Below are 12671 nucleotides of genomic sequence, written 5' to 3' on the forward strand. Positions count from 1 at the left end.
GCCTCTCAAACAAAGAGGATACATCACTGAGATACTATTTCTTCTCCATCAGATGACTAAAAACTTAGAAGACAATGCATCCTATGGTCCACGGTGTGGTAAGCTGGCTCTCCCATACAATACTAGATTACCCAACACCTCTTTGATAATATAAGGATAATTCCTTATAAAATGCATTGTTCAATTTGGACCCTTGGTCCATATATATGAGGCACTCAAGGAATATCTACTCAATGGAATCATTTTGAATGTACTAAAATAGTCTCATGTGGATCAACAAAATTCACTGGACGTTGCTTAGGAAGAAGCATAGTATAAGAGATATACTGAGTGGAATTGTAGGGGAAATACAGACAATATGGTTGCCAAGCAGCTGCATTTGGCTTAGCTTGAAAGTGCAGGTGATGGAGTTGAGGAGACTCATGAAGCTCCAAACAGGTACCACTGCCATTCTTTCTCCAGAGTCCCTTCTGGGTTTGCTTGGAATGAGAGCTGTTTCCACATTCTACTGAATTGTTCTGAAAGACAAGATGTACATGCGCACTGAATTTAAATATATACAGTCTATATTGCATTGTATGTTTAACTTTATTATATGCTCCCATACAGATAGCCTTCACTTTGAACTTTGAACATATTGTACTTTACAACATTGAGACGAAACACCCCGCTGCTATCACACTAGAAATAGGAGAGATTTTAAAATAGGAAAATATGTGTGCATTTGTTCCTGGGTTTAACAATATCAAAACAGGCATCGAAGGATAAAGTAATGAAATTGAGGCTGTACTGACCTGGAGAAGAGGGGAACAGGAATAAGGATTAAAAAGTGGTGTCGCTTCTTGTATTGATTTGTTTGTTTTACATCCCTAACTGGCTCCCCTCCTCTCCTCCAAATCTTTTTGCCTGCCATTCCTCTTCCTCCCCTGCACCCCTCCACTCATCCTCTCTTTCTCTTTAGAAAGAGGTGAACTCCCATGCTTATCAACCAGCCCTGGCATATCAAGTTGCAATAAGACTGCGTGTTCAGTATGAGGAAAGACTCAAGGGCAGACAACAGAGTCAGAGACAGCCCCTGTTCCCATTGTTAGCAGCCTCACGAGAAGACCAAGCTACACACTTTAACATGTGCAGAGAGGGACTATGTCAGTCCCCTGCAGGTTCTCTGTGAGTCCCTATAGATCCAGGTTACTTGACTCTGTAGATTTTCTCATGGTGTCCTTGACCCCTCCAATCCTTGTTCCCTCTCTTCCACAGGATTTACCTAATGTTCGGCTGTGGGTTTCTGGATTTGTTTCCGTCGGTTTCTGGGTGAAGCCTCTCTAATGGTTATGTTAGGTTTCTGTCTGCAAATTCAACAGAATAACAATAGCAGTGTCAGGAATGGGCTCCCTCGCAGGGCATGGGTCTCAAGCCACATCAGTTATTGGTTGGCCACTCCCTCAGTTTCTGCTCCATCATTATTACCCCAGCACATCTTGTAGGCAGGACAATTGTAGGTCGAAGGTTTTGTGAATGAGTTGGTATCCTGATCCCTCCATTGCAAGTCTTGCCTGGTTACAGGAGATGGCCAGGTTACATGAGATGGCTGGTTCCATATCCCCCATTGCTAGAAGTCTCAGTGATGTATCCTCTTTATGTTTGAGAGGCATATACATGTGTATATGTAACAATTTATATATATATATATATATATATATATATATATATGCCTCCTGCAACCAAAGAATGGGCAGAGGGAGAGAGAGCTAAGAAAGAGAACTGAATTGGGGGTGGGGATCTCCAGGACAAGCTAGAAACCTATATATATATATATATATATATACACATATATATATATACATATATATATATATGCCTATATACATATATATATATGCCAGGGCTGGTTGATAAGCATGGGAGTTCACCTCTTTCTAAAGAGAAAGAGAGGATGAGTGGAGGGGTGCAGGGGAGGAAGAGGAATGGCAGGCAAAAAGATTTGGAGGAGAGGAGGGGAGCCAGTTAGGGATGTAAAACAAACAAATCAATACAAGAAGCGACACCACTTTTTAATCCCTATTCCTGTTCCCCTTTTCTCCAGGTCAGTACAGCCTATATATAATATAGAAGGCATGTACCTATGTATACTTGAATGTATATACACAGATTCTATCTTTCCCACTTTAATAATTTCAAAATTATTTATTTATTTATACATACGTGAGTAATCTGTATTCACACACACACACACACACAGAAGAGGAAATAAGATCCCATTACAGATGGTTGTGAGCCACCATGTGGTTGCTGGGAATTGAACTCAGGACCTCTGGATCAGCAGCCAGTGCTCTTAATTGCTGAAGTCAACTCTTCAGCCCCATTCCTTTAATAATTTTTAAACCTTCTCTATAGTAATGATTCTGACCCACTACTGCAAGTATTTTCTTCCCCTTGGCTGAATTTCTGCACTTTCAGTGTCTCCTGGACTCTTTTATCCATTCCTTTGACTTGAGTCATAGTGAGAAAAGTTTGACTGCTAGCTGTTCTAGTATTTGTATTCTTTCATTATTTTCACCTTCTTGTATTCAAGTATATGATGTGGTAGAATATTTCACAGTTTTATCATCATCATCATCATTGGCTGTGTTGTGGTCATTTTAATAATTTAATAATCTCGAAGGGTGACTCCTGGGAGTTTGCATTGTCCTAGGTTTCTAGCTTGTCCTGGAGATCCCCACCCCCAATTCAGTTCTCTTTCTTAGTTCTCTCTCCCTCTGCCCATTCTTTGGTTGCAGGACATCTAGGCTGTTTCCAGTTTCTGGCTATTATGAATAAAGCTGCTATGAACATGACTAGTGTCCTTGTGGTATGGTGGAGCATTCTTTGGGCATATGCCCAGGAGTGTTATAGCTGGGTCTTCAGGTAGATTGATCACCAGTTTTCTGAGGATTGCCAAATTGATTTCCAAAGTGGCTGTACACTTTGGAAGTTTACAGTCCCACCACTAAGAAGTGTTCCCCTTGCTCCACATCCTCACCAGCATGAGCGTCAGCCTCACTTTTTTATCTTAGCCATTCTGCTGGGTGTAAGATGGGATCCCAGAGTCATTTTGATTTGCATTTCCCTGCTGGCTAAAGATGTTGGATATTTCTTTAAGTGCTTCTTGGCCATTATAGATTCCTCTGTCAAGAATTATGTTTAGATCTGTCCTCCATTTTTAATTGGATTGTTTGGTTTGTTGTCTAGTTTCTTGAGTCCTTTATGTATTTTAGTTATCAGCACTGTGGTGTTGATGAACAGCTTTTCCCATTCTGTAGGCTGCCATTTTGTCCCTTTGACCTTTGTCTTACAGAAGACTTTTAGTTTCATGAGATCCCATTTATTAACTGTTGATCTCAGTGCCTCCATAATCCATTGGTATTCTGGTCAGGACGTTGTCCCCGTGACAATGGAATTGCCACTTCTATAAGGACAATTTGGTGCACTATTTTGGCTTTAGAATGATTGCAACGTTTCACATATTGAAATAGTTACTTCAGAATTTGGAAATGGATTTTGGCAAAAGGAATGATGCATAGAAAATCAGGGTGTCGTGGGCATAAGCAATTTAGTCTCTCCAGCTGGAGAGCTGCCCCCCCCCAAGAATAACTCAGGCATTGTCACCAGCCAATTAAGGCAGACATGTTTTCCAACAAGTATTTGACAACGTGCCAGTTCCAGCCACCACCCTGAGGACACACTAAGAGAGCAGCTCCATGAGGTCCGAGCAATCTCACCCAACTGAGATCCTACCCAGAGCTTAAAAATCATTGGTTTCCTGGAAGCCCAGGCTGGCCCTGCATTAGCAAGACCACAAGAAACTGACTTTTGTGGGTTGTATTTGAAAGTGTCTCCAGTTGTCAAAGAATGTTCTAAGTTTTAGCTTCAGTTCCCTGGGATAGGAGAGAAAAAGAAAGAGGGAGAGGAAGGGAGGAAGGAAGAAGGAGTGGAAAAGGACTTTTTAATCACAGGTGAGAAGAGTCTCAGTAAATATTGCATACAAATTCTATATAGCTATGCAAAGTAACACATTTGGGGACTCATTTAAAATTCTGTCGTCTATTCCAGTCAGGGGCATGCACCTGTTGTCTCAATTACTCTAGGAGAGACGGCAGTACAGTTTCTTGAGCCCAAGAATTTCAAGACTAGCCTGGACAAAATAGCCAGACCTTTACTCTTAATCAAATAATAATAAAATTATAATTATTAATAATATTATTATTAATAGTGTCTTTCCTGCAAGAATGCAAGTTGATGCAGAAAAGGCCCAGGAACACCCTCAAAATATGCAGCTAATCTAAGCCTTCAGTTTGAGTTTAAGCTTTCATTATCTAGATGAAGCTGATTGCATCCATTTTCATTCCTAGGATAGAGCTATTCTCACCCCACTTAAGAACACAGGTTAAGTCTCCACACATGAGCCAGGACAGCTGTTTCATTATCAGTCATTGTGCTACCCAGGAATCTCTGGCACCTGCAGCCTCTGGAAGGTTGGGCAGCCGCTAAGCAGCTGTGATTGGTATCCCCAAACCCCTGCCCTGGCAGGGCTGGGAGAGAGACAGACAGTAAATCCCCAGTGAAAAAGAACTGAATATAGGACGTCACTTTGGGAATTCTTGTGCTGTGTTGGGCTGCACCAAGACTGGTCTCTTGTTGAGCACGGGTTTGGAGGGCTAGTTAGGGGACTTCCCTCCAGGTCTTTGCTCTTAAGCCCCAGTTTGAACAGCACTCTCCCTTATAAGAATGCTTTCCTGTGAAGGTTCTATGCCCCAGTATAGGGAATGGGAGAGGATGGGTTGGGGAGCAGGGGGAGGAGTGAGGGGGTTTTCAGAGGGGGAACTAGGAAAGGGAATAACATTTGAAATGTAAATAAAGAAAATATCTAATAAAAACATTAACATTCAGAACTAAAAAAAAAAAAAAAAAAGGAATGCTTTCCATTATTTGAGAACAGTGGTTCCCAACCTTCCTAATGTTCCAGCCCTTTAATAGTTCCTCCTGTTGCAGTGAACCTAAGCCATAAATTTACTTTTATTGGTACTTCATAATTATAATTTTGCTACTCTTATACATTCTTCTAATCTAACTATCTGGTTTTCAATGGTCTTAGTCGACGCCTGTGAAAGGTTATTTGACCCTTCAAGGGGGGTGCTGACGACCCACAGGTTAAAAACCACTAGGTTGGAACCCTTTTTCAATTTTTGAATTTCACGTGATGCTCCTTGTAAAGCGGGAAGGCATAATATTTTAACTCGGGGCTGTTTTAACCTCAAGTCCTGCTGAGAGAGAGAGAGAGAGAGAGAGAGAGAGAGAGAGAGAGAGAGAGAGAGAGAGAGAGAGAGCCCCAGAAGCGGAAGCAAGCAGAAGCGTCAGGCTTTATAGTTTTATGGGAAAGCAGGGAGCCAGCCAGCGGCTGATCTGCTGCTGGCTGATCGGCTGATCCGAGCTCTTGTCCCCAGCTCTCCAAAATCCCAAGTATTCCGCGCAGACTGTCAGAGGCTGTGCCTGAGTAAACATCAAAGAAGACTAGGTCCCCTTCTCCCGCACCTCTGAGAGGAGGGGAGGGTCCAATAGCACAGTTTTCCAAAGTCTAGAAGTCTTAATGAGCGTTAAAATACTTCATCAATATTTCCTCTCCATATGTATACCAAGGATATATGGAAGGGGGTGAAGGCATAAAGCTTCTGCAAAGATAAAGCCTTATTAATGATAATGAAAAAAATCAATATTAGCTAAATTTATGAACTCATCCTGTTAAGGTCCATCTGTAATGTAGGACATTTTAATTCTTACTTTGAATCATACTCCGAAAAACTAATGAATATATATGTAAATTTAAGCACATGTAAAACTAAACAAGAAAGTTATTTCTGAGTGGAAGTTTTCAAAATTGTGTGCTATCTAGACCTGGGAGAGGGTTCAGAGACTAAAGATGCTTGAACGGGATTCCTAGGATGCACTAACACCCTCAAGTGGTCCACTGATCTCCACTTCCATGTTTGCAGCCCCTTTCCAAGAAATAAATTTCTTAAGTTTTTGTGTTTTCTGACTGGAAAGGGGTGGGTGAGTTCCTTTCATGGAGAGTTCAGGAAATAACATCTAGGTCTCTTGTGTAACTGTAAATTTTCGTGAGAAGATTTAAAAAACATTTTATCTGAAAATCCCTTAAATCTCATAGTGAGTTTTTTCTCTTTTAAGCGATCTTAAAAAAAAAAAATCTTCCCATCCTGTTTTGGGAATGTAACACCAAAACCCGGTTTGTTGATCTCCTTCGCATGAGCTCCAGCAGCGGAGAATTCTTGTTTACACGTTGTTTTACTTATTATCCCTCCAGTGGACACTTCTACCCTCCTGAAAACGAGATGTTCGTCCTTTGTCTCTGCACGATCATATCTGCTCACACTCTCCGTGTTCCTAACCATTCGCACACCATGGAGACACCTTATACTATGCCCAAGCTGTGTCCCAGTTCTGAAGATTTAAGACTGGGTAAAATTCCCCACTTACACACGCTTGTACAGGCTTTAAGGCAAGAGAAAGGGGAAGAATCCCGGGGAAGAGATGAAATGAACTTATCTCTACTCTTCTGGGGCAAGAGCTTACCTTGTTTCCCAACCAATCCAGAAATACTTAAAGATGACCAGAGCTCCCCCAACTCAATTTGCCTTCCCTGTCAAGTGACAAGACCCTGGCGCTGCTGGACTCAAAAAGAATTGCTCCTCAGGCTGTATTGGTCATTAGTATCCCGAGAAGAAACCCAGCTTTACACCAGTTGAGAACCACGGGCTTGTCATATCTTGGGGACTCCCCAGCTTTCTATCCTCAGATTTTCCTTTTCCTCGAAGGGGTTAACTGGGAAAAACAGATGGGTTGCTTGCCCTAAAATAGCCCCACAAGTGCCATCCAGGTAATCCAGGTAGCAGGTTCTAGCAGGCTCCCCTCAGACCGGACCCCTCGGGAGCTCTCTGTTGTACACTGTTGAGAAATCTCAGTAGGAACCAAACCTCCCAAAAGGATGTGGAGGGACTGAGGACCAACAGAACGGCCCAAATTACCAGTTTTTGGGTAAGAAGGCTCAGGGTTAGCACGTGGTTTCTGTGGGAACCAATGGAGGACAGCGATCTTATCACCCGGTCCTGGTGCCCCAGTCAAGGGAAGGCGCGGTCCAGGACCTAGTGTGCATCCCAGAATCGATTAGGACTGCCACTACAGAAGAGGAAGTTGGGGGTGCGACACCTGGCTGTGGTCCAGAACTTGCCAGCTCCGCCCCTCGGCTACGAGATGCTGTCGAGTCCTGTGGCCTCCACCCCTTTCTCGGTAGCTGACATTCTCAGGCTGGAGTGCCAACAGAAGGATTCCAAGACCCTGTCACAATGGGAGTTGCATAGGAACCCAGTAAAGCCTCGGTACCTAAGAATGAACCAGGAATCCGGATGGTTTGAGAGCAGCGACAGGGCACAAGCAGTCCCTTTTCGGTGCACCTGGGAGACAGTCCTGGAGATGGGCTCGAATCCTGTGGGGGAGCCACGTAAGTAAGCGCTCTTTCCTACAGGTGTTATTGAGGGAGTGGGTCGTCAATGAGGGAGAAAGTGCATATTTTGGGGTCCCATCCTACCGCCCCTCATTTTAGGAGTTCAAAGGGCAACCTCTCTGTTTCTAGTCCTTGAATTTTGGGATGTTTCTTCCCACAGTCGCCCCTCTAATAACCACAAAGAGGGGATGGAGCCAGGTTATGAGAGCTCCCCTCCCCCTACCTCATCACCACTGCCCTTACCTGACTAACCTGAACCTTCCTGGATGAACCATCCTGGAGCATGTTGATTTATCTGGACATGCGCGCGCGCGCGCGCGTGTGTGTGTGTGTGTGTGTGTGTGTGTGTGTGTGTGTGTGTGTGTGTTGCTTTCCGAGTGAACCTGGGGGTGCTTAAGAATAGGGAACCTTAGTTGGAGATGACCCCCTCAGAATCGTGGATCTTGGTCCAAAAATGCATGGGCAAGCAGTCCAGGGACCCATCCTTAGCTTGTGGAAAGAGAAGGGGCAAACAAGGAATTTGTAATCTGGCTACTTCTATAATAATCCAGGTGGTGTTTATAGGCAGGGAAGGCCTGCTACTGGAAAGAAAGAAATGGACTGTCTTCTCACCCAGCCTCCGGGCCCTTCTGAGTATTCCCACCAGACTGAGGTGGGGAAGGAAATAGTTTGGCACAACCAGCCTACCCTACCAAGCCAGACCACAGATAATCAAGGCCACAGTCTAGCCTAGTAATAGGTAATCTTCGGGGTTATCCTCTGACGTGAGGCTGTTTATCACTGGCCCCCCAAAAGAGAACATTAAATTTTCTTCCGTTCAAAAAGAAATGTATGGTTTTTTTGTAGTGGACACTAAATATTCAGTTCCCTGGGCATGGGTCTGTTAACTTAGAGTTGCTTTTAGCTTTGCTAGAAAAGGTTGTTTCTCTCCCAACTGCTCCAGCCCCAGCCCACCCAGAGGTCCTTTAACTGGAAACTCATGGCGACCTGTCCTCTACCACTGTGACAGCCACCCAGGTCCCACCCCAGCCTGGCTGAGGGCTTTTGGTCAGGGAAATGGGTCATCTGATAAACTTCACCAAAAAGACAAGGGACCTGCCTTCCCATCTGAATCTGCCCTTTCCTCAAAGCAGGGCTCAGGGCTCTCTAATTGTTCTAAGAGGGCATAGGGTGCTAACACCTTTTTATCTGTTTGTCTACTGGGTTTGGGTTTTGTGATTTAACCTTTAATGTGTCCATTGTTGTGAGAGAAAGTAAAGAATCAATTTTTGTTGTGTAAAAATGAAATTCAAGGAAGCCAGATGACACTCCTTATTCAGTCCCCTCTGTCCTACGGAAGCTATGTTCTATCGAACCCAGGGCTCTCATTAATAAACTGAGTTTATTTTCAGTATTCCACTTGAATGATCTGTTTGAGATAAATTTCATAATTTTGGAGATCCCACAGTTAAAGTTTCTATTATCGGTTTTGCTTTTGGATTTACCTGTGTGGGGGCTCTTGTTCTGATGGGGGCTTGGAACCTATTACTAGCCTGGGGCTAGATATGTAGATCTGGCTGAAGAGGAACTTAAAGGGGTTGTGCTTACTGCCTTTGCTTAATTGGGGGGTGGGGGCTTTCAATTGGAGTGTCTTGCTTGCTCTACAGTATTGCTGGAGGTCAGTCTCGTTTGTATCTTTAAAAAATAAAACAAACCCTCTCTTTCCCCTACTCTTTGGTGACCCCCATTTCTTTAAGCACATATGCCTCCGGGAGAAAAATATTTTCTCTCAAACTTTTTAAACAGTCATTTTCCCTAGAGGTTGTGCGCAGGGCTGGGGTTGAGAGTCAAGATCCCAACCGGGAGCTAGCGGGACCTCTTGAGGTCTTTCTGCCTGTCTTGCACTCTCTTCGTTCCCTTGTGTGTCCCGGGATTTCTCTCTTGTGCGTGTCTCTCCACCATCCGTGGAGACCAAGGGGATCTTAAGGCAAGAAAAGGACAGCAAGGGAGAAGAGGTTGCACCTAGGCGGACTTGGACATAGTCACAGCCTGGCTGGGGAAAAAACTACCCACTTGCCAAAGGGACCCTAGAGGAGGAAGAGACTTTTTTTTTTAAGCCAAAATGTGGATCTCAACTTCACAAATCAAAGAGAACCTCTATTTCCAAGCTGAGAGTAGGGATCAGGAAATACCTGGGTTTTAATTCACTCAGGAAATACCTTGTTCTTAATTCACAGTCCAGAGCATCCGTGTTTGTGAAGTGTGTTTGAAATCCAGCCCCATTTTGATAGGCCCGCTCACATTTTAAGATTCCTCACACTCTTGGAATACCAGACACAACGGAAGACCATAAACATACCTGATCCGAAGTCGACTATTTGCGAAACGAAATGTAGACCGGGGCTCACAGCGTACCAGACTTTATTCAGGCTCTGGAGGGTACAAAAGCCACAGAGATCAGAGAAATAGGGCATTCGGAAAAGGGTAGAGAAGGGTTAAGAGGACAGAAGGATGCTCAGCTGCCTGGGAGAGAGAGGGCGGTCTAGTGAAAACCTGAGCCTGATGCTGGCTGTTGATGGTGTTCCTTCCATGTGACTTTAGAAACTCCTCCGGGCACGATCTCCCGACTTGGAGCCAGGAACCCAATGACCGATCGCGGCGTGGGCAACCTGAGTGGCGACATGCGCCGAGGCGGTCCGGTTTCAACCAGAACGCGGCCACAGCGGAAGTCCCGCGTGCTATTCTCCCAGGCCCAAGTGCTGGCCCTGGAGCGGCGCTTCAAGCAGCAGCGATACCTGACTGCGCCCGAGCGTGAGCACTTGGCCAGCGCGCTGCAGCTCACGTCCACGCAGGTCAAGATCTGGTTCCAAAACCGGCGCTACAAGTCCAAGAGTCAGCGCCAGGACCAGACTCTGGAACTGGCCGGCCACCCGTTAGCACCGCGCCGGGTAGCAGTGCCAGTACTGGTACTGGACGGCAAGCCCTGCCTGGATCCCGACGTAGCCGCATTCCTGGGTCCCTACAAAGCCACCTCGCCCTATTCCTGCTTCGGTGGCTACGCGGGCACTCCCTACGACGCTAGCTATGCGAGCCGCTGCACCAGCGCCAGCGCCGGCCCCGGGCCGCTCACACCACTGGCCAGCTCTGGCTTCAGCCCAGGTGGCCAAAGTGCGGCTCCGCAGGGCCATCTGCCCGCTACGCCTCAGGGAGTCACGGCCTGGTGAAAAGCCTGAGCTCACCTACTGCCATTCGGTGCCTGATGCCTGGTCCCCTCCCCTTCCTGCTGGTGGGCGCGGGGCTGGAAAGCACTGCCCACCTTACTGATCTCGGAACTGAACTGCTTGGAGGAGCGGCCCCTGAAGACCTTGAGAACATTCTTTCCCTCGGAAGTGTAACCACGTAGCCACGTAGATGCTGTGCAGAAAGACTAGCACAAGAAATTAATAAATCTTATTCCCTTGCCCTTCTGGCCTAGAAAAGTAATAGAAGCAGCCGTGTACTGCATTATGGATAGATCCTGACTCTGGGATTAAGCCACGTTAGACTTCCACGCTCTCCCACCTAAGGGGAAGCTGAGAGAGAAAGCAAAGAGGATGGGGGGGGGGGGGGGCTCTCAGTAGTGAAAGCCAGAAGCAGGCTCCGATCTGTCATGTTAAAAAACGGTCACCTTTTCTGGCAAGACTAAATGAGATTTGGCTGCCGCCTTTCAGGGCTTTGTTATTTAGCTGGGCTAAGGAAGGGCAATGAAAACAGAAGGCGAGCTGTATACTGTGTCAGATAGAGAAAATCTAACATAAAGTCCCCAACCGCCAACTGTCAGTCTTTCCTGACAGATTTTTCTGGACATAAGCTCCAGAGAGAAAATCCAGCCGAACCCTCTACTTAAGAGAAGGCTGCGGAGAGGAGGTGGGTGACTTTCGCTGATGAGTGTCTGGGTAGGACTGTTTCCCCTGGAGAGGCCTGGGCTTTGCTATGGAAAGGTCTGATATATGGCAAGTTCAAATGTTTGCAGAGGTGCAAACGTTAGAACCACAGTCCTATCCCAGTAGTTTGAGCTACAAATCAAAGCATGCATTTGGGAGTTTGGGAGTTACAGACAATAAACTGCAGTTCCATTGTGTGGCCTCCCTTTCCTTTCAAACATGGACCAGAGACACACAGTGATGTGATGACCCTGAGTCACCCTGCAGACCTTGCAGGGCGCTGTGACACCCTTATTTGGCTAGCCTCCAACATAAAAACAATGGCCGAACCTGATTCACACACAACCCTGAGGGAACTCCTTCCTGAAGAAACTGAGGAACTCTGGGTCTCTCAGGACACCAAAGGTTTCTTCCACAAGGAAAGGGGGAGCAAAAAAAGCTCTCTTCTCCCTCTCCCTCCCCGCACTGAGCCCAGAAGTGTTGCTTTGAAAAGTGCGCGCACACACACACACACACACACACACACACACACAGCCTTGGAAGTCCCCAACCCCCAAACTGTCAGTCTTTCCTGAAGTCTGCCCACTACTAAAAGCTGCAGGCTTTGTGAGTTCCCCCACTGGAAACTGCTGGTCCTCCTGGGCTTTGGCGGGGGTGGGGGTGAGGGTGGGGGGCGGGGGGCGGGGGGGGCAGGGGGGGCACTCTGTAAGCAATCCTGTCTTATCTCCGACCTTCAGAGCTGGCACTCCTCTCACCTCTTAATGTTCACAAGTTCCCCCAAATGGGAAGCAATTGACCTCTAAACAAAACAGAAAAAGCTCTCAGCGAGATAGCCAAGGTTCCTGTCCTGACTGTCCCCAGCCCAGGGGCTTTACCTAGGCCAGGTGGGAGAGTCAATACATTTGCAGACTTTCTGGCTCCTGATCCTTCATCTCCCAGCCCATCCCCCACCCCCACCCCCACCTCCCTTTAAGCTCACTGGTTCCCAGGCCATGTACCGAATAGAGTCTAGACAGGAGTTGTGGGAATTGTGGGAGATTTGGGGTATTTAGTTTTAAATGGTTACCATCACTCTCCTCTTCCTCCTCTTCCTTCTCCTCTTCATCATCATCACCATCACCACCACTCTCATCATTCAGAATTGGAGAGTTTACTTAAATCTTTTTAAACTTCCATTTGAAAAGCACCTAGAATCCCCAGTCTTTGAATATTTGCCT

General features: G+C 46.1%; 1 protein-coding gene and 1 long non-coding RNA gene across 3 annotated transcripts; one reads left to right on the plus strand and one right to left on the minus strand.

Moving 5' to 3' along the window:
• Positions 1 to 299: 299 nt before the first annotated feature.
• On the minus strand, positions 300 to 7344 carry 1700092C10Rik (RIKEN cDNA 1700092C10 gene). Its single transcript, NR_045931.1, has 3 exons — positions 7077 to 7344; positions 1265 to 1346; positions 300 to 518 (listed from the first exon to the last, which is right to left on the minus strand). It is a non-coding gene; the product is annotated as an RIKEN cDNA 1700092C10 gene (long non-coding RNA).
• Nkx2-6 (NK2 homeobox 6) lies at positions 7303 to 11041 on the plus strand. Of its 2 annotated transcripts, none has more exons than NM_010920.2 (2): positions 7303 to 7549; positions 10133 to 11041. In NM_010920.2, the coding sequence occupies exons 1-2, from the start codon at positions 7303 to 7305 to the stop codon at positions 10753 to 10755; spliced, it is 870 nt and encodes a 289-aa protein (NP_035050.2). In that variant the 3' UTR covers positions 10756 to 11041. The 2 variants fall into 2 exon arrangements, with proteins under 2 accessions (NP_035050.2, NP_001347147.1); NM_001360218.1 differs by having other exon boundaries at positions 7453 to 7553.
• Positions 11042 to 12671: the final 1630 nt, after the last annotated feature.

This window comes from Mus musculus, chromosome 14 (genome assembly GCF_000001635.26).
Source record: "Mus musculus strain C57BL/6J chromosome 14, GRCm38.p6 C57BL/6J".
In the NCBI taxonomy this organism is placed as follows: domain Eukaryota; kingdom Metazoa; phylum Chordata; class Mammalia; order Rodentia; family Muridae; genus Mus; species Mus musculus.

Bases quoted from the DNA above. Each gene is read 5' to 3' on its own strand.
- Nkx2-6 (NM_010920.2), top strand. From the start codon at position 7,303: ATGCTGTCGAGTCCTGTGGCCTCCACCCCTTTCTCGGTAGCTGACATT. The intron at 7,550-10,132 runs GTAAGTAAGCGC...ATGTGACTTTAG, and splicing joins GAATCCTGTGGGGGAGCCAC to AAACTCCTCCGGGCACGATC.